The sequence below is a fragment of the Taudactylus pleione genome, unplaced genomic scaffold, assembly GCF_031769625.1.
Source record: "Taudactylus pleione unplaced genomic scaffold, aTauple2 ptg000136l, whole genome shotgun sequence".
Taxonomy (NCBI): Eukaryota; Metazoa; Chordata; class Amphibia; order Anura; family Myobatrachidae; genus Taudactylus; species Taudactylus pleione.
The window spans coordinates 1976254-2003397 of record NW_028284538.1 but is presented as its reverse complement, the minus strand read 5'-3'; the positions used below and the strand labels follow the sequence as shown (position 1 = coordinate 2003397).

At 46.4% G+C, this 27144-nt stretch overlaps 1 protein-coding gene across 1 annotated transcript in view; it reads left to right on the top strand.

Moving 5' to 3' along the window:
• Positions 1 to 6903, top strand: part of RBP3 (retinol binding protein 3) — a 29845-nt gene extending 22942 nt beyond the window's left edge. Inside the window, exons 3-4 of the mRNA XM_088473489.1 lie at positions 3049 to 3191; positions 5128 to 6903. Coding sequence (XP_088329615.1) covers positions 3049 to 3191; positions 5128 to 5456 — 472 coding nt within the window. The 3' untranslated portion in view covers positions 5457 to 6903. The remainder of the gene's footprint in view (positions 1 to 3048; positions 3192 to 5127) is intronic.
• The last annotated feature ends 20241 nt before the right edge of the window (positions 6904 to 27144 follow it).

Here is a 27144-nt window from a genome sequence, read left to right as displayed (position 1 = left end):
CAACGCTGATGAGAGGACCAGGCCTGCCAAGAGCTGCACAGGGCCACGACCCCTTAGGTTAAAAAAAATAAGTTTTTCCGCGCCGCTTCGCTGGTAAGGGGGGCGCAGTGAGCCCCCTTAGCCCGGCGTATAACCAGTGGGGGGCGCGATCAGCACCACTCCCCCCCTCTTACATCACAGCAGCCCATGAGACTGCGCATGTGCACCACCCCCTGCTCTGGTCGGCAGCTCTCCGGAGACATCGCAGGGACGGGCTCTGAAGCCCTGCATTTCCCGGATGATACATCTGACCTATAGGATCGCTTTTTGCAAAGCGATCAGGGGCGTTACTGGCATGCCCCGATGACATTGCAAAAGCAACCATTGATAAATGGGCATTTATTTAAGAGATTACTAGCTGGGTGGGATACAAATTAGGTAACTACATATATGGTTAGAGGTTATTAGAGAATGTTGGGTGGGGGACAGAGGCAATATTAATTTATAGATTATAAATTTGGCACCAAAATAATAACAAAAATAAATATTTTGTAGAGATTTTGTTTGTAAGCAGTTTCAGGCACTTTTCAGGCACGCACGTCTCCAGCATGCACAAATGATTTATTGACCGCACTAGTTGTCACCAATCCTAGTGCCGTCACTGGCCTGAGGAGCTGCATGTGATTATCTTCCCTGCATTCAACAGAAGCCAACGTCTTCTTTACATTCCATAAACATCATTAGATCACTGCATATGTGTAGTATGAATGGCAACTTCCTGAGCACACATATCCACCTTGCTCTTTTTAGCAGGGGGTGCTACAGGTGTATTAGACGAGGGCATCCAACCCTTAATCAGGCCCTGCAAGTATCATTGTGAAGGAATACAATTTGCACAGGCAACATGTCTGCCCGATTGCAATGGTCATGGCTATAATTAGGGGTGCTCGACTGGTTCTGGCTAGCAGGCAGGACCGTAACTAGGGTGGTGCGACATGTGCCATGGCACAGGGCACCGCAGGGCAGGGGGCACCATTCAGGCCTGTCAATTTTCTGTTTATAATTATTCTCACTTGCTGCTTCCTCTTTTGTTTATCCCCGGCATCTCCTGGCCTCCCCTATCTCCTCCCTATCTGACTCTCCCTCCATCTGACCACCTCCCCAAGCACCTTTGGTTACATCCTTTTTTATTTGCACACACATTTCAAAATACTGTCATGCCCAGGACTCAAACCAATCACCTCTCACATGGCAGTCAGACACCTTACACATGGAGCTATAGTATCTGCACCACAATTTCTGATGGCAGCCCATGAGGCCACACCCCTTTTTTGAGTGCACGTCTTATGTCCCTATTTGAAAAACGGGGGGAGCCAATGCTCTTTCTGGCCCAGGGCACCAAAAAGTCTAGTTACCGCTCTGCTAGCAGGGTTCCTTGCAGCTGGGATTACTGCAGTCTCAGGATGCTCCAAGTCAACACTGCACAGACTGGTACTGCCGGCCCAGTCCTCTCAATGCTGTGTAATGACATCATGAGCCTGGCATCATGACATTGGGCGCTAAGGGGGGAGGAGGATGGGGGGTCAGCACAGGGAGCACAGGAGGGCCAAAGGTTGAAGACCCATGACTTAAGCCCTGTTACGGCTCTGGCAATGGTTATGTGTATCTCTTTAGGTACATTATGTGCATCTGGTACACATTTTCCTTAGTAAGTGAACTGGGTCTGCTGTTTTCCATAAAAATCATTTAATTGAATTGTGTTGGTTCAAAAATTAGTTTACAGGCCAAATTAGGCCGGGAGAATATGTGTTACATTCTGTTTATAGGGCTATGTAAAAGTAAAACTAATATTTTGGAATAATCATTTGCCTGCTCACTAGCTATTGTACCTGTTGGTCTTCCCTTATCCCTCTCTCTTGCCATATTTCTCCCCATCTTCCCTTGTTCCTCTCATATCCCTCTCTCTCTCACATCTCTCTCTCTGGGGCCTATTGATCGTTACTAAAGATTCTCTGGAGGTAATTAGGTTTAGAACTCGCATGGAGTTCTACCTAATTACCGGGGAATTCATCATTCCTCCTCTCCATAACTATCTATTCCGAAAGCTGTCATTTTTGCGATGACAACTTTTTGGGAAATAGATAGTTTTCCCTCTCTACACTACCTTACCACAGCTGGGATCCGTGCTGTGCATTCGATGTTAGATCTGTAAAACCAGCGCATGCGCAGCACTGCCTACAGCTGCGGTCATTCTGTGGGCAAGGGATGTAAGATGGTCATCAGGCACTGCCAAGGCTGGGATACGGAGATAATCATAGGCAGCCAGAGAACATGCTGAGCATGAAGAAGGCACAGGCCCAAGAGAACAGCCACATCCCATTCATGGTGTCTGGGCTTCAATCAGGCAAGGCTGTGGTGTCCAGGTACAGGTGAAGATGTGGGAATGTCAGCCAAGATAGATCCTCCTCTTGGCCGTCTATGCTGCCACATCACCAGCCCGAACCTCCGAGTGGGGGGAAAAGAATGTATGGGAGTGGTGCAAGACCTACCCCTCTGGGGAGCAGGGTGATGGGAAGCACCCGGTTCAGGACTTTCTTCTCGGGAGTGCACTGTTCAAGTCCTTCTCCGTGGGGAGGTGGCTTTTTTATTCTCCAGCATTTTCCACTACTTTATTTATTCATCTGTCAGCACAGGGGGCTTGCTACTGCAGTGCGCCAGTGACGTGCGGTGAGGTAAATGGCTGGGGAGGCACTAGCCAGTATCAGAGCCACATTTACAAAAACATATATGAACCTGAGGTTTCATGTGGCAGTGCCTCACCTGCCATACACTTTTTACTCCACAGTTATGACTATAAAAATGATTAGACTACTACAAAGATATTTATAATATTTTCTTTACATTTTTATAGTCAAAACTCTGGAGCATACTGAAGTATGACAGGAACGGCTCTGGCTCACCTCATCGCACATCACTGCAGTGGGCATGCCCTAGACACATGCAATAAATGATTATATAACAGATTCTGTGTACTATAACATTAATTAATACATTTTTGCTTACTCATAGATTTAACATCGGAGGTCCCACAAACTCCATTCCAGCACTCTGTTCATATTTTTTTGATGAGGGAAGCCCTGTTCTCCTGGATAGAGTCTTCAATCGAACGGCAAATGCCATCACTGATGTGTGGAGCCTGTCTCAGCTCACAGGTATGTTGCAGAGGTTGTGTGCGAAGTATAATGTATTTTTATGGTGCAGAAGCAGCAATGTAGTGCACCATGTTATCATGTTACCATCGGGCATAACTAGGAATAACGGAACCCCATAGAGGCATTTTGAAAAGCTCCATTCACTCTCCACCCACTGCTCTGTGAGGGAAGGAAGCTGTGTACAAATACAATCACCAACAGCGAGTAGGTTAACACAGGGCCGGCTCTAGGGGTGTCCGACCAGTGCGGTTGCACAAGGGCGCCACCCCTAGAGGGCGGACCCTTCCCCAGCATCCCGATTTCAGCGGGACAGTACTGTCCCGCTGCTCCACCCGCGGGCCGAAGTGGCCAGTGGGTGGTCTAATCGGGAGGTTGGGGACCCCCACTGCCGCAGCTGTGCGGCGGTGCCGGACCCCCCGGAGTGTGATTGGATGCCGCGGCATCCATTCACTGACGGGAGAGGGCTGGGGGAACCCTAGCCAGTGACGGAGTGCTGGGCTTTACCCCCAGCCTGACGTTATTTGGAGACGTGCCATGCGGGCACGCCTCTACATAACGTCACATAGGGGGCGTGGCCTATGGTAATTAGGCCACACCCCCAAATTTGATGAAAGAGCGCCTTCTGATGGGCCAGCACAGGGTGCTCTGACCCCTGGAGCCGGCCCTGGGTTAAAAGATTCCTGGCACATGGGCAGTAATCCATTCTATGAATCCTGTCAGCAGCAAACCAGTACCTGTCAGGAAGTTAGCAGTCATGCTGTGAAGTAACACACAATGTAAAAGTACAGTGTTCCCTATGTTACTAAACACATATCTGCAGAGTATTATACAGTATGTAATCAATTACCCAACTCACTGCTGTCTGCCCACAGCTAACCTCCAATAATTTACTTTGACAAAGTTCCCATACGCCTTTAGCCATAAGGGCATAAAACTGTGAGCCCTCCAATAACCTAACAGAGAGATGGGGCACTTGGCTATACTTACCAACTTCTGTGACCCTCACTCCAGGATAGTCTAGGAGGGACTATCCCGGGATCGCAGCATTTTACAGTGTGGGCGAGGGTTAAGATGACATGATTCACTCCTCCAAACTGCAAAATGCCTTATACACTGGTGTCAGGTGTGTGGGGGGATCAATTGTATTTGTAGGGGCCCCCACAACTTAGTTGCCCCGGGGCTTGCACAAGGTGTAATCCGGCCCTGATCCTGCACTGTCCAGGTATATCCAATATGGTAGTGCTTATATCTATGTTTGCAAAAAAAACCCAAAAACTGAATTTAGGGGCCTATTGATCATTGCTACGGTGCGGGGACAGCTGCACCAAAAAGCAGCTGTCCTCACGTTTAGTAGTGCAGCTACAAAAAGAGCTGCGTTACTTACCTGTCCCTGCGGCTGGCTTCTGCACATGCCTGACCTGAGGTCGCGCAAAGCCACAGAGGAGTCAGCGAGGAGGCAGCGGAGGGATCTACTCAGATCCGTTTTGCATCGGGGGGTTACCCGAAAAATCGGGAGCCTCTCGCGAAAACCGGGAGGGTAGGCATGTATGAAATAGACTCATATGGGTATATTTACTAAATTGCTGGTTTTTAGAAGTGGAGCTGTTGCCCATAGCAACCAATCAGATTCTACTTATCATTTATCTAGCAGCTTATAGAAGATAATAGCTAGAATCTGATCGATTGCTATGGGCAACATTTCCACTTCTAAAAACACTCACTTTAGTAAATATACCCCATAGAGAACTGATTTCCTCTCCCTATCCCCTCATGGTGGGTGTTCCACCAACATAATTCTTGCAGTTGCATACAAACAGCGATGAGGACGTAAGGATCTGGTTTTGTGAATATAGGCTATGGGTTTGGAAAGAGGATTGACTGGGCTGGAACTCTAATGTTTGTGTCAGTATTTATTATTTTATCTGGTCTCCCACAGGTTCTTCTTATGGGTCCAGGAAGCCTCTCGTCATCCTGACCAGCTCAGTGACGGAGGGAGCAGCAGAGGAGTTTGTGTACATCATGAAGAGGCTGGGAAGGGCATACGTTGTGGGAGAAAAGACAAGCGGAGGCTGCCATCCTCCCCAGACCTATCATGTGGATGACACCCACCTGTACCTCACCATCCCCACATCACGATCAGCTAGCGCAGAGCGCGGAGCATCATGGGAAGGGAGCGGGATATCTCCTGACCTGGAGGTCCCTTCAGAGACAGCTCTGCTTCAAGCAAAACAGATACTGGCCTCTCAGATACAGGACAGTACATAAGAGATGGTTGTTAGTTACATATTGAGACACTGGGCTCTATTTACTACAATCCGCATACTGAATGCGGATTGTAGTGTGATGTTACCGAGTGAATTCGCATTGCGAATTCAGGCAATATCACAGGGATTTACTATAAATCCCTTGCAGGGACAGAGCTTGCGATAAAGCTCTGTCCCTGCGGATCCCATCCGCACTCTAGTCGCGGTATTTTCGGAAAAAAGAGCCCATGCATGCGCCGACCGACCACCGCTACTACCCCCCCAACGACGCTAAGCCCCGCCCCGGCACTAAGCCCCGCCCCCGCGATCGTAGACCCCCGCGACCCCCCCTCCCCCCCCGCGGTCTCCCCTCCCTTCATTACACTTACCTGCATCCTCCTGGCCTCCGGTGATCTTCTCCGGGCTTCCCGATCAGGTGATCTCCCATACTGCACTGGGGCCCGATCACCTGTACTATGTACTATGGGAGACCAGCTGACTGGAGAGGAGCCATCACCGGAGGCCCGATCACCGGTCCCTGGATTCAGGTAAGTTAAAAAAAAAATGTTTAATTTTTTTTTTCTTTTTTTTACAGCAATCAGCTTGCGGTCTGCTTAGACCACATAGCTGATTACTGGTACCGGCTCCCGCCTCTGCTCTCTCCGTTAGAGCAGAGTGGGAGCCCGGTAACCGGGGGAGACCCTGGATAACGCCACCTCCAGGTGGCGTTATTATCACAGGGCTTCCCCCGGTATTTTTTTACTATTTATTTTTAGTAACTATGGTCGGATCACATTTCCCATTACAATTATGGGAAATGCGATCTGCTTTACTAAAAATAAGTGATACTAGGGGTTGGAGTAGAATTTTACTAATTCTACTCCAATTGCCCTGTAATAACTACAGGTGAAACTAAAATAATGTGAAAAGGGTGTGAAAACACCCTTTTTCACTTTATTTTAGTAAAAATAATGTTAATAAATAGAGCCCACTGTGTGCATCTTATTCTGTGCCACTAAGAAGAAAAATAAATCCAACAATGTGCCCACCTTACACCCATTGTACACACTATATGCTATAAGACAAATAAATATATATGCAATATAGTATTGACCTGTGTAAAATTAACAATGGAGATTCAATTACAGGCCCCACAAATAAAAGCCCATCAGATTTGGCAAATAAAAGGGAAACATAATTAATTTTATTTTTCTTAGAAGCAAACAATATGAATTTTGGTCTTGTAAGTGGGATTTACTATAGTGTAATTTTCATGTTCTGGTCAGGGCTCCTATGCATCATCCACTGTGTCTCCAGCACATTGTGTAGGTCATAATTACCTGCTTAGATAGTTATTCCCTGTGTGCTTTGTGTGTGTTCCACATGAAACTGTTTATTCCTCTGAGGCTCCTTTTTTCTAGAGAAACATTTGTTTTTGTTTTTTTCAAATAAAATAATGTTTCCAGTAATTGCCTAGTATCTATACATCTGTAATTCCCCATCCCGTATGTCACACTCCCCTGTTATGCTAAATGTGGGGGGTGGGCTGTGGTTACAGAGGAGATTTCTCATAGCAGACTCTGGATAAATATGAGAAATAAACGATGAGTTAGTGCTAGGAGGATGAGTCATAAATTATAGAAAACTACATTATAGCTAGAAAAATGTCCAAGCTGGCACCTAAATGTACTATATATATATATATATATATATATATATATATATATATATATATATATGAGAGAGATTGATTGATTCCAGGATACCACACAAGATATTCAAGTGATTAGAGAAAAAAACACGTATGTCCTTCTTGTAAAGGAGGATGCAGTCTTTCCTTACTTATGTCTGTATGGCAACCGGATGAATGTGATCTGGAAAGGGGATTGGAAAGACCATGCACCTGATAGTGTAGTAAATGAAAAGTAATGTTCACATGCTCTAATAATAATGTACGTACCAAATACAATGTCTTTAAAGCTTATCTGAGACTTTGCATGGAGATTCCAGGTGATGGGATGAACCCGGGTTCCGGTGACTGTAAGACCTTATAGGAGGGGCTCAAGCAGAGCCAGAAACAAGATGATATAGTGTAGTACTTCCTTAGTAAATTATATGGTAATACTTAGAAATATTCGAAGCAGAAAAACACTTGAACTCATGGTCTGAGAGTCCTTCAGGTGCATTTTGGCAAACTCCAGGTGGGCTGCCATGTGCTTTTTACTAAGTAGTGGCTTCCGTCTGGCCACTCTACCATACAGGCCTGATTGGTGGATTGCTGCAGAGATGGTTGTCCTTCTGGAAGGTTCTCCTCTCTCCACAGAGGAATGCTGTAGCTCTGACAGAGTGACCATCAGGTTCTTGGTCATCTCCCTCACTAGGGCCCTTCTCCCCTGATCGCTCAGTGTAGACAGCCGGCCAACTCTAGGTAGAGTCCTGGTGGTTCCGAACTTTTTCCATTTACGAATGATGGAGGCCACTTTGCTCATTGGGACCTTCAAAGCAGCAGATATTTTTCTGTACCCTTCCCCAGATTTGTGCCTCGAAACAATCTAGTCTCGGAGGTCTACTGACAATTCGTTGGACTTCATGCTTGGTTTGTGCTCTGACATGCACTGTCAAGTGTGGGACCGTTTATACACAGGTGTATGCCTTTCAAAATTATGTCCAATCAACAGAATTTACCACAGGTGGACTCCAATTAAGCTGTAGGAACATCTCAAGGATAATCTGTGGAAACAGGATGCACCTGAGCTCAATTTTGAGCTTCATGGCAAAGGCTGTGAATACATATGTACATGTGATTTCTTAGTTTTCTTTTTCAATTAACTTTGCAAAAATCGCAAAAAAACTTTTTACAAGTTGTCATTATGGGGTATTGTGTGTAAAATTTTGAGGACAAAAATGTATTCTGTAAGATGCAGAACCACCAGTCATAAATAAAGGCCAAGGCCTTATACTTTCCTTGCCACTTTGTGTAGTAAATGGCATATTGCCAATATTTTGTTTCTCTGCAGCTAACTTAGCTTTTCATTTTTTTTTAACACTGTAAAACATTGCTTGTTTGATTTTGACTTAAGCCCTTGGGCATCGGCCTTCGTAGATGATGTTGACAGTCTTGCATCATCATCATGACTGCTGGCAGCAGCTGCAAGACTGGTATGTGGTTCCTGCTCTCCTCTAATTTGATTGTCCTCCATATCAACAAACTTACACGGTGGTCACCGAACAATATTTTTTTTGAAACTGGGGAAGAACACCCCTGAATGAGGCAGCAGCCCCTTGATGAACAACACAGACAGCACCCCTTTTTTATGGATAACAAAGCACCCCTGCCGAGTGCGGACAGACCACCTGCAGAGTCACAAATACGTGGGCGATAAACTGCGGCAGTGTCACTGTACAATAATAGCGCAGCTAAGTTACTAATGCACACAAAAAAATAACAAATAAAAGTTTGGGGTTTTATTTACACTGGGGAAAAGCACCCCTAATTGACAGAGCACCCCCCGTGGACAACACAGCACCCCTTTTATGGACTGCAGCCCTAGCCTGATGGACAGGACAAAAACAGCAGCAGCCACAGTTAATTGACAGGACAAGTGACACAGCAGCTGCAGTACCCACTGAAGGAAGCCTCCCTTTATATGCAGCAGCCTAAGCCCCTTTATGGATAACACAGCAGCAGCCTTCAGGCCAAGACCCCAGCTGGACACACACACTGAGTCACTGACAGTGACTGACTACGTCTGCTAGCTTCTCTCTCTGCAGCCGGAGTGAAAATGGCGCAGATCGCGGGGACCTTTATATAATCCAAAACCCCTGAGAATCCGACAACGGGAGGATGAAGCGTTTTGCCTCATTTTCGGATCCGAGTCAGGCAGGAAAACCCAAGCCTAACTCGGTTCCCGCCTCAGATCTGGAAGTTCGGGTGGGTCCGGTTCTCAGAGACATTCACATGCACAGTACGGGTGAGGTGCATGAGCAGATTCCCAATAATCGGAAATATGCATGATCACTGTCACTGCGTCCGCAGCTGAATCACCGCCTGAAATCACTCTGCAGACCAACATTGAAGACCATGTATAGCAGGGCTGCTATAAGGGGTGAATGCCGGAACTGAAGTTCCGTTCCCGGACAGAAGGGATCCGTCTGCAGTGGCACTGCGTGGCTGCGATCAATCTCCCCTGCTGTTTGCAATCTCCGTAGGATTTGCTAGGATCAAAGATTGTGGATTGATTATACTGTCTGCCACAGTCTGAATATATAGAGTGGAATGTATTAAGGGCCTGATTCAGAGCCGCTCAGAAGCGGCCGCTCCGAGCGATGTTCGCACATCTGCGCATGCGTATGGGTCGTAATGCGCATGCGCCAACCAGTCATTGCGGTCGGAAATCGTGTGCTCGCAAAATAGCGAGGGCCTGCTAATTTGAGTGACAGAATGAGGCGTTTGTGGGTGGTAACAGGGGATGGTGCTTGAAAACGGGGAGTGGAGATCCGAACGCAGGCGTGCCAAACGGTCAAAACGGGCGTTTAATGGGTGTGCATAATTAACAAAGCAGCGTCATCGACCACGTCACGTTGTCTTTTAGCCTGAACTGCTCGCATGATTGCGGTAGGAAAATGCTACCACAAGAATAGCGAGCAGTTCATACGCCTTTCGATGTATTCGATTAATCTAATAAATAGCGGAGATGACGTATGATGCGAGCGGCCAAGGGGCGTCTTTACAAAATAGCGAGCGCATGTTTCGGACTCTCGCTCAGACATAGAGGCGTCAACAGACCGCAAAGAGCGAGCGCTCAATTTAAATAGCCAGTGAGCGCAAATAGCGTCCGGCTCTGAATGAGATCCTGAGTGCTAAGATGCTCATGAGCCTGCCAGAGTGTGACAGTGTATGAAGCCAGCCCCTCAGCCCCAGAACCTGTGTAGTTTAAGAGTGTCTAGGTTTTTAAGCTCCAGTGAGGCAGGGACTAATCTAAGTGACCGAAATATCCCTGTACAGCGCAACACAATATGTGTGTGTTATATAAATACTCAGGGTCGGCCCGACCATTACGCCGGGTACGCGGCCGCGTAGAGCGCCACAGTGATGAGGGCGCTGCCATCCCGCAGCCCGACAACGGAAGTGATGAGGTGGCCGACAGGCGCAAAGTTCTAGGGAGCCAGGTCCGCGTATACCTTTCTTTCAGGGAAGGAAAGATAACGGTGCCCCGGCATACTTTACTCACATGAGACAGCTCCTTCCTGCTGCTTCTCTCTGTGGTAAGACACCCCAGGGGTCAGAGGAGCGTGTGGTGAGCCCTGATTGGAGGAGCCATGTACACATGCGCCTCTGACTCGGGCAGGGGCGTAGCTACACCGTCTTGTTCTTCAACTCCACAGTCCAGGGCTTCAGGCAGCATGGAGGAACTACTAGATGCTCCAGATCAATATGAGAGGGGGTGAGACTAAAGGGGAAGATATTGCTAATGTGCTTCACTCTCTGTGTGTGACCCTGCCTTGATGTGTGTGTGTGTGTGTGTGTGTGTATGTCTCTATGTAACCCTGTATGTCTCCATATGTAAACGTGTGTGTATGTCTCTATGTAACCCTGTATGTCTTCATATGTAAACCTGTTTGTGTGTGTGTCTCTATATGTAAACTTGTGTGTGTATATCTCTATATGTAAATGTGTGTGTGTGTGTGTGTGTGTGTGAGAGAATGGGTGACTGCTGTACATGTGTGCGTGTGAAACAATGGATGACTGCTGTGGGTATGCAAGACAACATCTGACTGGTGTGTGTGACAATGAGTGACCTCTATACACCTGCATAGTAGCCATATCTATCATCAGTAAAAACAAAATCAAAAGGCGGGTAGCTGCTTTGAGCAAGCGGTGAATAAATGCAGTACGCATGCGCGCTGCATCTATTCACTGGAGAGAGGAACTGGGGCATGCCCAGCAGATCTCGGAGTGCTGGGCATGCATCCAGTGTGACAAAAATGAGGTGTGGCTCGTGGGTATGGCTTTTCCCATGTGATCACGGCCCCTTAATTATTTTGGGCACGCGCAACAATATGCTTAGGGGTGCCCAAAAATATATTCGCTTACCAAAAAATTTGGGCTAGGACCGGCCCTATAAATACCTGCTCATTAATAAATATAAATCTATAGTGTGGTTTCCCCGGTCAGTGTTTACAATGTAGTTCCTTATCGCACAAAGATTATCTCCTTTCAGTCATGAGCGAATTCTTCCATCTAGTGGGTGTTTTGTAGAATAAAAGTAACATTGCATCCTTGTTGGATCAAACTCGCCTTTTAATTTACTGAAAAGCGAAATACCAACAAGCCACTTTGCAAACAAAGCCTTAGACCTACCGGCAGTAAGCTGCCCCCAAATGAAAGCCAGCATTGATTGCTTGTGCCCCTTACCTTGACCCCACTCTGAGAGTATCACGCGCGTGCCCGTTTTTCGCCGTATTCAATTTAGGGGTGAGTGGGTTCGGATTTCTGAAATCCGAACCCCCCCGAGCCCCCCCGATCTGAGGCAGATCCGAGTCAGGCTCGACTTTTCCCGCCTGACTCGGATCTGAAATCGAGGCAAAACGTCATCATCCCGCCTTCCGAGTCTCGCGGGTTTTGGATCCTATATAAGGTACCCGCGTCGGCGCCATTTTCTCACTCGGCTGTGGACAGTGAAGAGGGAGGGTGGGAGTTAGGGCTGGCTGGGCTGTGTAGTGTAGTGTAGTGCAGAGTAGTGTTGTGCTGTGCTGTGCTGCGCTGTGCTGCTGTTGTCCACTACTTCAAAGTCCATAGGGGCTGGCTGTGTTGTGCTGTGCTGCTGTTGTTAATAGGGGCTGTGTCCACTACTTCAAAGTCCATAGGGGCTGGCTGGACTGTGTTGTGCAGTCAGTTCTTCATAGGGGCTGTGTCCACTCCAAAGTCCTGTGCAGTGTCCCAGTCCTAAAGGGGTGCTGTAGTGTTGTCCAGGGGGTGCTCTGTCCATCAGGGGTGCTCCCCCCAAGTGCTAAAAAAATAATATTTTTTGTGTGTTTGTGAATTGTGTGCGCAGTAGCCGCACGTGCATCAACAAAGTAGTGCCAAGCGTGCGCCTGTGTCATAAGTAAAGGGCCGGCTGGCTTGACCGTTAAAGGGTGCTGTAACCCCCAAAGTACACTCCAGTCCAAACCAAAAAAAAAATTATTTTCTGTGTTTGTGAATTGTGTGCGCAGTAGCCACACGTGCATCAACAAAGTAGTGCCAAGCGTGCGCCTGTGTCATAAGTAAAGGGCCGGCTGGCTTGACCGCTAAAGGGTGCTGTAACCCCCAAAGTACACTCCAGTCCAAACCAAAAAAAATTATATTTTCTGTGTTTGTGACTTGTGTGCACTGTGGCCGCACGTGCATCAACAAAGGAGCAGCGCCAAGCGTGCGCCTGTGTCCCATAAGTAAAGAGCCGGCTGGCTCATTTCTTAAAGGGTGGTGTAACCCACAAAGTGCACTACTCTCCAGCAAAAATAAAAAAAATATTTTCTGTGTTTGTGTGCGCTTTAGCCGCACGTATATATCAATATAACATAAATGGAGGACCAAACTTTCTCCGATAAAAATAAAATAGGGAAAGATCAAGAACCACTTCCTCCTAGTGCTGTTGCTGCTGCTGGGAGTTGTTCATCATCCCAGAGAGGAAGTAGGAACATCACTACTTTTACTAAATAATTGACCCTCCAACAGTCCCTAGCGATGAGGATGAAGTACGACAGCAGTCATCCTGAAGCAAAACGTATAACTGAGGCCTTGACTGCTATGTTGGTGTTAGACGTGGGTCCGGTATCCGCCATTAGTGCAGTGGGATTTAGACAATTGATGGAGGTAGTGTGTCCCCGGTTCCAAATCCCATCTAGATTCCACCTGCATCCTCAAAGCAGCAGCGACAAGCGTGCGTCTGTCTGTTAAAGGATGGTGTAACCCTCAAAGTGCGCTCCACAAACAATAAAAATATTCTTCTTCTTTTTTCTGTCTTTGTGAATTGTGTGGGCTGTAGCCGCACTTGCATCCTCAAAGCAGCAGTGACAAGCGTGCGTCTGTCTGTTAAAGGGTGGTGTAACCCTCAAAGTGCGCTCCACAAACAATAAAAATATTTTTCTTTTTTTTTCTGTCTTTGTGAAATGTGTGGGCTGTAGCCGCACCTGCATCCTTAAAGCAGCAGCGACAAGCGTGCGTCTGTCTGTTAAAGGGTGGTGACACCCTCAAAGTGTGCTACACAAACAATAGAAATATTGTTCTTTTTTTTCTGTCTTTGTGAAATGTGTGGGCTGTAGCCGCACCTGCATCCTTAAAGCAGCAGCGACAAGCGTGCGTCTGTCTGTTAAAGGGTGGTGACACCCTCAAAGTGTGCTACACAAACAATAAAAATATTGTTCTTTTTTTTTCTGTCTTTGTGAATTGTGTGGGCTGTAGCCGCACTTGCATCCTCAAAGCAGCAGCGACAAGCGTGCGTCTGTCTGTTAAAGGGTGGTGTAACTCTCAAAGTGCTCCAAAAAATAAAAAACTATTTTTTTAATGTGTTTGTGACTTGTGTGCGATGTAGCCGCACTTGCATCCTCAAAGCAGCAATGACAAGCGTGCGTCTGTCTGTTAAAGGGTGGTGACACCCTCAAAGTGTGCTACACAAACAATAAAAATATTCTTCTTTTTTCTGTCTTTGTGAATTGTGTGGGCTGTAGCCGCACTTGCATCCTCAAAGCAGCAGCGACAAGCATGCGTCTGTCTGTTAAAGGGTGGTGACACCCTCAAAGTGTGCTACACAAACAATAAAAATATTCTTCTTTTTTCTGTCTTTGTGAATTGTGTGGGCTGTAGCCTCACTTGCATCCTCAACGCAGCAGCGACAAGCGTGCGTCTGTCTGTTAAAGGGTGGTGTAACCCTCAAAGTGCTCCAAAAAATAAAAAACTATTTTTTTAATGTGTTTGTGACTTGTGTGCGATGTAGCCGCACGTGCATCAACATAGTAGCAGCGCCAAGCGTGCGCCTGTGTCATAAGTCAAGGGCTGGTTTGGACATCTGGTCCGGACTGAAGGACGTGCCAACAATTTCTGACAAGTCTACTGTCACTGCATATGATACTGTCCTCAAAGCAGCAGCGACAAGCGTGCGTCTGTCTGTTAAAGGGTGGTGACACCCTCAAAGTGTGCTACACAAACAATAAAAATATTGTTATTTTTTTTTCTGTCTTTGTGAAATGTGTGGGCTGTAGCCGCACCTGCATCCTTAAAGCAGCAGCGACAAGCGTGCATCTGTCTGTTAAAGGGTGGTGACACCCTCAAAGTGTGCTACACAAACAATAAAAATATTGTTCTTTTTTTTTCTGTCTTTGTGAAATGTGTGGGCTGTAGCCGCACCTGCATCCTTAAAGCAGCAGCGACAAGCGTGCGTCTGTCTGTTAAAGGGTGGTGACACCCTCAAAGTGTGCTACACAAACAATAAAAATATTGTTCTTTTTTTTTCTGTCTTTGTGAATTGTGTGGGCTGTAGCCGCACTTGCATCCTCAAAGCAGCAGCGACAAGTGTGCGTCTGTCTGTTAAAGGGTGGTGTAACTCTCAAAGTGCTCCAAAAAATAAAAAACTATTTTTTTAATGTGTTTGTGACTTGTGTGCGATGTAGCCGCACTTGCATCCTCAAAGCAGCAATGACAAGCATGCATCTGTCTGTTAAAGGGTGGTGACACCCTCAAAGTGTGCTACACAAACAATAAAAATATTCTTCTTTTTTCTGTCTTTGTGAATTGTGTGGGCTGTAGCCTCACTTGCATCCTCAACGAAGCAGCGACAAGCGTGCGTCTGTCTGTTAAAGGGTGGTGTAATCCTCAAAGTGCTCCAAAAAATAAAAAACAATTTTTTTAATGTGTTTGTGACTTGTGTGCGATGTAGCCGCACGTGCATCAACATAGTAGCAGCGCCAAGCGTGCGCCTGTGTCATAAGTCAAGGGCTGGTTTGGACATCTGGTCCGGACTGAAGGATGTGCCAACAATTTCTGACAAGTCTACTGTCACTGCATATGATACTGTCCTCAAAGCAGCAGCGACAAGCGTGCGTCTGTCTGTTAAAGGGTGGTGACACCCTCAAAGTGTGCTACACAAACAATAAAAATATTGTTCTTTTTTTTTCTGTCTTTGTGAAATGTGTGGGCTGTAGCCGCACCTGCATCCTTAAAGCAGCAGCGACAAGCGTGCATCTGTCTGTTAAAGGGTGGTGACACCCTGAAAGTGTGCTACACAAACAATAAAAATATTGTTCTTTTTTTTTCTGATGTGTGGGCTGTAGCCGCACCTGCATCCTTAAAGCAGCAGCGACAAGCATGCGTCTGTCTGTTAAAGGGTGGTGACACCCTCAAAGTGTGCTACACAAACAATAAAAATATTGTTCTTTTTTTTTCTGTCTTTGTGAATTGTGTGGGCTGTAGCCGCACTTGCATCCTCAAAGCAGCAGCGACAAGCGTGCGTCTGTCTGTTAAAGGATTACATCGGTGACAGCATCCAAGTAGGCATGTCAGACAGTCCGTACCTGTACTGGCAGGAAAAAGAAGCAATTTGGAGGTCCCTGTACAAACTGGCTCTATTTTACCTGAGTTGCCCCCCCTCCAGTGTGTACTCCGAAAGAGTGTTTAGTGCAGCCGGGAACCTTGTCAGCGAAAGGCGTAGGAGGTTGCTTCCACAAAATGTGGAGAAGATGATGTTCATAAAATTAATTATCAACTCTTCCAGGGAGACCAGCCTCCAGAACGTACAGAGGGACCTGTGGTTGTGGATTCCAGCGGGGACGAATTAATACTCTGTGAGGATGAGGATGTACACAACACTGAAGAGGGTGAGGAATCGGTGGATGAGGAGGATGAGGACGACATCTTGCCTCCGTAGAGCCAGTTTGTGCAGGGACAGATTAATTGCCAGCTTGTTTTGTGGGGGCCCAAACGAACCAATCATTTCAGCCACAGTCGTGTGGCAGACCCTGGCGCTGAAATGTTTGCTTTGTTAAAGTGTGCATGTCCTGTTTATACAACATAAGGGTGGGTGGGAGGGCCCAAGGACAATTCCATCTTGCACCTCTTTTCTCTTTTTTTTCTTTGCATTATGTATAGTTTGGGGCCTAGTTTTTCAAACTGCCATCCTGTCTGCCACTGCAGTGCCACTCCTAGATGGACCACGTGTTTGCGCCGCCCACTCGTATCTCTTAGCATAGTCATCCAGCTACCTCGGTGCAACCTTTTGGACATAAAAACACTATTGTGAGGTGTGAGGTGTTCAGAATAGACTGGAAATGAGTGGAAATTAAGGTTATTGAGGTTAATAATAGCATAGGAGCAGAAAAACCCACAAATTCTGTGATTTTAGCTGTTTTTATGCTTTTTTTTAAAAAAAAAACAGATCCAAAACACAAAACCCAGAACCCAAAACACGGAAGGGTGGTTTTGGCAAAACCAATCCAGATCCAAAACACGAAGAAAGATCCAGATCCAAAACCAAAACACAAAACACGAAAAGTGGCCGATGCACACCCCTAATTCAATTAGAAATCGGTGAAAACGGGAGCCGGTGAAACTGTAACATGCGAAAAGTACTGTCAGATTTGGGGTAATCAGCCTGACACCCTCCAAAAGATGCACTGACATTGGGGATCACTATAGATACCCCTGATTAGCCCTGCTGAAGGTATTTGGGGTACTTAAATGCTCTCAATAGCTGCTATTTTGCGTCTTTGCAGAAGTGGTGAAGAATAGCATTTACCAGGTTTTTGGGCTCAAAATAAGTAGCCCCAGCAAATTTGGGGTACCTGAAAATGGGTGCAAGCATATTTTTAAGTTGCTACAGTGTACTTTTAAAAATCATTAAAAATCCACCTTCCGCAAGCACCTGCAAACTTAAAAACGCCTGGGGCATACTTGGGGACTCCCTGGAGTCTAATTCGCTAGTTTTTAAGTTTGTCCCCCAACTTTTAATTTTTTCGCCACCAAAACAAAGTACTTTTTTGGGGTGATCTAAAGAATTTTTACAACTTTTTTTTGACGCAGATTACCTTAGGGGGACTGTCCGAAGTGAGCACCCCAAAACCCCAATTCTGCACTTTTTTTCGACAACTATTCAATCGCCAAAAATTTCACTGGTCCCATTGCATTGAGTTTCCTCAGCGGCGAAAAGTCTTTGGAATTGAATACGGAGAAAACTTTTCGAATGGCGAAATTACATCACTCGCGATACTTTTCCGCAGAAACAGACCAATTGAATACGGTCCTTAGCATGCTTTCAAATATCTCTGGCCTGATATACACAGTATACATGAATCCTTTTTATTGTTCAGTTTATTTTAATAAAATATTGTCATTCTGTATATGCTGTATAATATTTCGCTAATGAGGAGACTATTATTCTAAAGAAGGTCAAGGGAGAAGTAGGTGTTAGAAATGGCGCTCTAAATCTAAACAATATTTGACAATCTTTAAGATTTAAGTTACTGCCAAAAAACGTAAAATTGCCAAGATGCCATATACCACACGCAGTGGCAAGGAAAGTGGCCGTCCTGTTACTGCTCTTTCAGGAACTAGAATGCCTACTGCAAAAACCAGGGCCAAACAGTCAGGCTTTTGTAACCTCACATTCACCACCTACTCGCTCTGAGTCTAGAGGTTTATGTTATAGGCTGCGGACTTGAAAAGTACCAGTCATTTAAAAGGCAAAATCAACCTGGTTTTGCCTTTTAAATGACTGCTAGTCAAAAACATTGGGCAGTCTCGCACGGAACTCGCCGATGCTTGAACTCTGCAGCCTATTACATATACCCCTAGATGTGTCACCTCTAAAGCAGGAAATCAGTGCACAAAAAATATATTACTAGGGCTGAAGAACAAACTGTGTGTTCACAAGCTTCACAGATTCCTTAGGAGTCTAAGGGTGTCCAAGTGTGCTGTGTATGAGTCTGATATTTCAAGCCTCCTTCCACCTTTTCTAAACCATCTGCAAATGTGAAGATGAGTAGTAGGAAAATTAATGGCGATGATGGTTTAGACATAGAAATTGAAGATGCTACTGTGGAAGTTGCAACTGTGCAATAGGATGAGGGGGATAATTGTGCATCTGACACTAATGAGGATGTTGAATGTGTTGGACAAAAATAAGTTGATAAAATTCAGGAGGATGATATTGTTTGTGGCAGCAGTTCTTGCCAGTGATAAGAAAAAAGACAATGGGCCTGATTTAGACCTGCTCGCAAGCGCTATGCGCTCGCAAGCGGGTCGATTGTTAGGCAGTGCGCACACACAGCGTGCACACTGCGCATGTGCGAGCACCGGAGCGAGCGCAAAAAGCACTCGCTCTGGCGCTCGCATCCAAAAGGGGTGGCTGTCAATGTCGATCGACAGCTTGCCTCGTTTGGAAGGCGGGGCGGGGGGGTGGCTGGGCAAACGGAGGCATTCCTGCAGGAACGCCTGCCATTTGTGGGCGGCCCTACTGACATCACTCAATCCATTAGAGTAGGAAGTCCACTGGGGCTTGCGGCAACGAAACCCTACCGCAAGGGTTTCGTCGCAAGCCTGATGGTCGCTATGGTCTTGACCATCGTGACCATCACCTGGCCGCTAGCATAAGCTGTGGGTGGTAACCCACAGCTATGCGAGCGGCCAAGAGTCCACAACTAAAAAAAACAAGCGCCCGCCCTGATTCAGAGCTTCTGAATCAGGCCCAATGTCATGCCTGGGCATAAGACCAAAAAAGCCATCTCTTCTGTGTGGAGTAATTTTTACCCAAATCTTGACATTTGTCAAGGCATCTTTACCATTTGTAGTGGTACAGATGTAGATGTGGGGAGGTAAACAATCTAGGCACCTCCCTGTGCATAATTTAAATCTACAAAATCCTGTAAAATAATAGCAAGCAGTCTAGCAACAGCTACCAGCAGCATGGATAGATACTAGCACAGGCAATCTCCACCAACAACACCCTCATCATCAACCCCCTTTACGCATGATGTCATGATGTTGTGCATAAGGGGGCGGGGCCACCAGAACATGGAATTGCAGTAGTGTTTGGAGCGCCTTCAAGACACTCTAGGCAACTGTAATTATGGCAGGGTACCTGCCCGTGACATCAAGGATGCTATAGGCAGCACTGCCACAGTGATACTGGCTGCAGGGTGCTACTCCAGGCACCCTGTAGCCAAAAGCAGGGGCCATGGGGTGGCAACGGAGCTGCCCACAAAGCCTTGCTTTGTGTAGCTGCACCGGTCACACACCTCTAGTTACAGCCCTGTCCTATCCTATTCAAGTGAAAGCGGGCTCAAAGCACTTCTCCCCCCACCCCTTATCGGCTGCGTGCATGGTGCCACACCTGTCTCTTGCATTGATGATGTCAATACATTTATTATTTGTTATTACTCAGCTTTAACTTGACAGATCAAGATTAAATAAAGTGCAGGTTATTTCTAGGAGTTTCCACTACAAAATTATTGTTACAACTCCCAAAGCCAGCTCTGTGTGAACCCCCTAAAACCCAGGCTAGCAAGGTCTTCCACCAATAACAACCACCCGTTGTTCCCTTAGAACTATGAGATGTTCACCGGTACTTAGGTGGCCACCTGGTCTTATAACTCTGGGTAATAGAGGTTCACATGAAAATACAATGGGATTCAATGGAGAGAGGAATGACAGGAACAGAAACGGGAATCCAGGAGACTTGAGAGTCGATGATGTGACTGATGAACTGATGGTGCGGCTAGGAGCCGATTGTAGAAGATAGTACTCAATTGATGTGGCTTTATGGTATCCGATGCGGCTTGGAGCTGGTTGTAAAAGACGGTATTCAATTGATGTGGCTTTGAGAGCCGATGGTGTGGCCTGGAGTCGGTAGTAGAAGAAAGAAAGAAGTTGATGAGGCTTTGAGAGCCGATGGTGAGGCTTGGAGCCGGTAGCAGAGGATGGTACACAATTGATGCGGCTTTGAGAGCCAATGGTGTGGCCTGTAGCTGATTGTAGAAGAAAGAAATTGATGAGGTTTTGAGAGCTGATGATGCGGGTTGGAACCAGTAGTAGAAAGAAGTACACAATTGATGCGGCTTTGTAAGCCGATGATGCGGCCTGATGCTGATTGTAGAAGAAAGTAATTGATGAGACTTTGAGAGCCAGTATGCAATTTAGTGTACAAGTTCGTGTACAATTTGGTGTACAATTCTGTGTACTACGGCTTTGAGAGCCGGTATGCCATTAGTGTACAAGTTTGTGGACAACTTCGTGTACATCGGCTTTGAGAGCCGATATGCAATTTAGTGTAGAAATTTGTGTACAATTTCGTGTACTTCAGCTTTGAGTGCCAGTACGCAATTTAGTGTACAAGTTTGTGTACAATTTCATGTACTTTGGCTTTGAGTGCGATACGCAATTTGGTGTACAAGTTTGTGTACAATCATGTGTACTTTGGCTTTGAGAGCTGTAAGAAAGGCAGGTTAGCTGGTGGCAGCACGGGAGCTGCTGATGCGGCCAGGGAGATGTAGGAGAGATAGGTGAGCCGGTGGCAGTACGGGAGCTGCTGGTGCGGCTGAGCCAAGTGGACCTTCAGGAACGCTATAGTCAACGAGGCGGCAAAAGGCCAGAGTGTACAAATAGGAGGAGAGACCAATCATGCAGTGCTGTGAATGACACATCACCTCCTGAGTTGTGCCGATGACCTAGCAACTGAGGGAAGTGGAATAACCCTGTCCTGACCAGGTAAACTGCTCGAAGGAGACAAGTCGAGACCGCGACTTGTAACAATTATGCAGTTTTCATTAAAATTGTTTTTTGCATCAACTTGGAACAGACAGTCACAATTATATAGTACAAATTAATAGTACAAATATAGAAATATAAATAGAAGCACAGGAGGGTACACACTGATGAACAATAATAAACAATTAAAAACTTTAAGAAAACGTTTCTAAAAAGTTTTTTAAAATTGCTTTAAAATATATTAGAATAGCTTGAAAGAATTCATATGATGCTTATCTGTGATAAATTCATTTCAGGCAAGAGGCAGCTGCTTCTATTTATATTTCTATATTTGTACTATTAATTTACTCTCATTGTATATGCTTAAAGGTTGTCTTTTTAAATATTTATTAGCACCATCTTTGCACTTTATATAGAATATTTGCACGTATGTGCCTATATATGAATTCTTTGGCTAATCCCTGTGAACAGGAATAAGACATATATGAGCATTTGTTTGTTTTTGTATGTCTACATAATTTAATATTAAATTGAGATATTTTACCTTTTAATATTTTGTCACAGTATATATTTCATATATTTTAGTAATTTATTTATTCATCTATGCATTAATTCTTGCACGTTTGCACAACACTGGTTATAATGTATACGTCAGTCGCTTAAGACCTGGTATATTTAAACCATTCACATACAATGGCCCTTCCAAAGGCCTATTTTCACTAGGTTCAGCTGACACCCTGTATAATTTGGGAGAACGTAGTACACACCATTTTTGTAAAAAACCTCTTCTGAGTGGAGAAGTTGGCGCCAGTACCTCTCTTTGTGTATGTATATATATATATATATATATATATATATATAATATTATATATATATATATATATGTGTTCAAGTAGTGTATATACATATATATATATATATATATATATGTGTGTGTATTAGAGATGTGCATAGACCCTGGGATTTTGGTTTTGGTTTTAAGTCATCAACATGTTTTGGCAAAACCACCATCAATTGTTTTGGATTTCTGTAAATCAGAAATGGGGGCAGGGCTTTGCAGGTCACATTAGGGGTGGAGCTATGCTCCATGTCCCAACATTAAATTAAAAAAAAAAAAACATTGTGGGAGCTCTGTTCCATCGATGGTGGAGAACCATTGGATCTATGCCATCGATGGCAAAACCATCTAACATCAGATGTTAACCCTTGATGAGTGATGGCCAGCCCTAATTAGAGCAAGGCAGCTGGCTGGAGGCACACAGACTGGGGTGGCTGGTTAGACGCAGGCTGGGGCTGGCTGGTTAATACACAGGCTGGGGCTGGCTGGTTACACACAGGCTGGGGCTGGCTGGAGGCACCCAGGCTGGGGCTGGCAGGAGACACAGATGGGGGCTGGATTGAAACACAGAAGTGGGGCTGGCTGGTGAAATAAAAGGGGGCTAGCTGGGGAGACAGAAGGGGGGCTGGCTGGGGTGACAGAAGGGGTGCTGGCTGGGGAGATAAGATGGCAAAACCATCTAACATCAGATCAAAGCAGCTGGCTGAAGGCTGGAGGTACACAAGCTGGTGCTGGCTAGAGGCACACAGGATGGGGCTGGCTGTTGACACACAGGCTTGGGCTGGCTGGTTACACACAGGCTGGGGATTGCTGAAGGCACAAAGGCTGGGGCTGGCTGGAGGCACACAGGCTGGGGCTAGCAAGAAACACAGACAGAGGGCTGGCTGGTGACATAAAAGGGGGGCTGGCTAGGGAACCAAAAGTGGGGCTGGCCGGTGAGATAAAAGGGGGGCTGGCTGGGGAGACAGAAGGGAGTGCTGGCTGGAAAGACAGAAGGAGGTCCTGGCTGGGGAGACAGTAGGGGGTGCTGGCTGGAAACACAGGAGGGGGGCTGGCTGGTGACATAAAAGGGACCTGGATGGAGACACACAAACTGGGTCTGGCTGGAGACACAAAGTCACGGCCTGGTCATGTTTTCTGTGCCGCTGGGTCACTTACCGCTCCTTTTGCCAGCCCGGCTTGCTCCCAGGACTCGTTTGTGCATCCACTTCCATCCCTGTGAGATGCAGGCTTCATTTGTTTCTGGCCTGCTAGGCCGCAGTCCACATTAGAGCCTAGCCTGGAGTACTGCTGTGACAGGTCCCGATCACCTGACCATGGTCCATCCAATCCTATGCCAGACTGAGCCTCCCTGAACCACTTGATTCTGCTCAGCCTTTCACAGCTAACCCAGGAGTATAAGTTCCATCCACTGGCTCTAGCAAATTGCCAGTGCAACGTCTAAAGCCGCATACACACTGTGTGTGTGTTCATGTTTGTACATAGGGCGGCCAGATGGAGCAAAGTTTGCGGCGTTTGATATGCCATCTTTCATCCTTGAATTTTTCTTGTTTTATACCTACAGAGTATTAGCAGTGGTGTGTGTATATAGTACAGGGGATAGCAGGGAGCATACACTGGCCTCAATTCTATTAGGTGTGAGAAGGTTCCTGCGAGCTGTTCCCACTGGAAACTTGTGTTGCATGATGGTCTTTGTAGTCCTAGAGCGATACTCTGCTTTGTAGCAATAAGCTCCTAAACCTATGCCTATATTTGGCAGCAGGTGAGTCAATAAGGATGTGTTTTTGGCTTCATATGTTCCCGTAGCTGCATGGTAGTGCTGTTACTGTTGTGTCTGTGAGAAGACTGGGAGAGAGTCGTGATGTCCACATATAGAGGCCAAATCAGCAAAAGCAAAGATCCTTTAGGCTTATTGATCTCTGTCATCAGGTACAGTAGGTGGTGTGGCGGGTTACTCCAGCTGCCCCTGAGGGGGCAACATTCAGTGAGTTAGGGACGCCAAACTTGCTTGATCAATGCCTCCTTACTGGGTGTGGTGTGGGCGTGGTACTGCTCCGCCCACACTGCGCCCCCTGTCTGGAAGCACGGATATCTCAATGTTTCAGGCTCAGCAGGTGATCCCCTAACCCTTCCCCACCACCCGCGCCCCCTCTTCCGGCAGAGATTGGCTATTGGGGTATGTGCTGACAAATTTGTGGTCAGCATACTGTATACCTCCGGGGATTAGAGCAACAGAGGAGGTGCCCCCTTCAGGGCTAGTGCCCGGAGGCGGGCGCCTCCCATGTCTCCCATGTTCCGCCCCTGATTTAGAAGGAGATAGATAGGAATGAAGCACAAAAGTATGTAGGTATTGATCAAAGACACTGTATGAATAACTGTTTTACTTTACAGTTTGTCCATCAGTGAGGTACAGTATGTTCTAATTACAGATGAGTGGTTCGGTTTTCCTGATAAACGAACACACCTGAACTTAGAGGTTCCAAGTCGAATTGAGGAGCTGATTCAGACCCGCTCGCTAGGATGCGATCGCTCGAAGCTGGACGATATCTACAATCTGCGCATGCGCATGTATCACAATATGCGTGCGCGAACCACTGCGAAAGATCGGGAAGCGCTCGCTCACCCAGCATAGACAGCCCAGTTGAATGAGTGACAGGAGAGGCCATTTGTGGGTGGTAACAGGGGCAGGCCACTAGAAACGGGGGAGTGGAAGTACGAACGCAGGCATGCCTGAGGGTTTCAACGCTGTTTCAGTGGCATGCATAATTAACAGGCAGTTTCATAGTACACGTCACCTGGTTGTATTTCACACTGAAGTGATCGCAGTGCTTGCAGCCAGGTATAGTCAACCTCAAGCGCTGCGAGCACATCCGATGTACCAATGTTTTCATGCACTTCCAGGAGATGACATGCGCAAGTGGGCGTCTTATGAATAGATGGTGGCTGTCTGCATACACAAAGTGATCGCACGCCAAGACATAGTGGGCGTGCTAATGCCTTGCCGTACGATCGCATGCCTTCCTGGGCGTGCGCTAGATTTGCATATGCTGGGAGCGAGCGAAAGCATCTAGCGAACAGGTCTGAATGAGCTCCTGAGTCCCAGCTTCAATCACTTTTGGGGTTTTGGGGTTCTGAGTAGAACAGAGTCCCGGCTCTTGTCTGCTGTAAGTTTGGAACTCAGATTTAAAAAAACAAATCTCTGTTTTGGATTGCATGTAAATAGATCCAAATTACATGATTTCAGCTGTTTTTATCAATTTTAAAGCAAAAAACAAAACCAAAGTTAACCAAACCAATACCAAACCAAAACACTTGAGTGTGGTTTTGACAAAATACTGGGGTATGCGCACATCTCTAGTCCTAATATGGTCACGGTAGTGAATAATATCATTATATTTAATTAGTTATGTCACATAATAATTAAGATACTGAGATTTTTCACAGCGGACATAAGTATTCATATCACCCATGTATTGTAAGTAACAGACTAATAAATGTACTAGTAAGATAGTTAGATATATAGGTGACTGGTATTATATTATTAGGTCAATTACTGACAATGAGACAGATTTATTAACTTTTGCAGAGTGAGCGCGGAAATTAACATTCTTTATTGCTGCATATCCTGGGGATTTTGAAAGTTTTTCCTGGCCTAGTTATGAGGACACTTATGTCGAGGCATAGGCTCAATAACAGCCAGTCCCAGGAGAAGCTCACTTTACTTCTGGGTTCGGACCCAGATTGTCTTCTGTGCATGTGCGGCCACTGGATCCCCCTTGACCAAAAAGATACCTATATACAGAGCCGGATTATAGGCTGGTAGACAGGGGCAGTCGTCCCAGGGGCCCCACAACTAGTACAAAAAAAAAAAGAGCACAGCAGCTGCGGTCCTCTTGGTCGGCTGCTCAGTTGTTCCCTTACAGCAGCTGCGGTCCTCTTGGTCGGCTGCTCAGTTGTTCCCTTACAGCAGCTGCTAAGGAGCTTCACTGCAGCAGAGTCCCGCGAGATTTGAGGTCAGGAGACTGACTGCTCAGGACCAGAGCCGCTGCTGAGAATGCAAGGCAGAGCAGACTCAGACATCCTAGGCATGTGTGTGTGTGTAAAATATACGTCTTTTCCCTTTAGTAGATATACTGATGCAGAAATGCTAAATACCAGCATAAAAAAGACTTGCTCACTACAATGTGGATATCTTGATAAAAGAGTTCAGTCTCTGAAACGTAGATATCCACATTGTAGTGAGCAAGTCTCTTTTATGCTGGTATTTAGCCACAAGTGCTATCCATTTCTGCATCAGTATATATATATATGTAGAATAAACCGATTTCAGGGGGCCAGAAACTTGTGATTTAATATATATGACATTTCAGTCTCTCTATTGATCTGTTTCTTAGTCATCAATGCGTCTGATATTTGTTTATAGTGTTGTTGACCCATGCTTGATGTGGTTTTCTATTGGTTATTTGTTTGTTGGTAGCCAGGGCTGGCCCTAGCCCAAATTTTTTGGTAAGTTGGGTTTTTCGGCGCCCCCCTATGCAGTGCCCGCAGTAGTGGTCCCCCCTGTGCAGTGCCCCTTGTGCCCCCATTAGTAAGCTTATATAGTGCCCCCAGTAGTAGTCCCCCTATGCAGTGCCCCCAGTAGTAGTCCCCCCCATGCAGTGCCCCCAGTAGTGGTCCCCCCTTGTAGTGCCCCTAGTAGTAATCCCCCCTCTTGTAGTGCCCCTAGTAGTCCCCCCTTGTAGTAGTCCCCCCATTGTTGTGCCCCCAGTGGAGGTTCCCCCCCATGTAGTGTCCCCAGTAGTAGTCCCCCCAGTAGTAATCCTCCCTTCAAGTACCCCCAGTAGTAGCCCCCCTTCAAGTGCCCCCGGTAGTAATCCCCCCTTCTAGTGTCCCCATTAGTAATCCCCCCTTCAAGTGCCCCAGTAGTAATCCTCCCTTCTAGTGCCCACTGTAGTAATCCTCCCTTCAAGTGCCCCCAGTAGTAATCCCCCCTTCTAGTGCCCCCATTAGTAATCCCCCCTTCAAGTGCCCCAGCAGTAATCCTCCCTTCTAGTGCCCCCATTAGTAATCCCCCCTTCAAGTGCCTCAGTAGTAATCCTCCATTCTAGTGCCCCCTATAGTAATCCCCCCTTCGAGTGC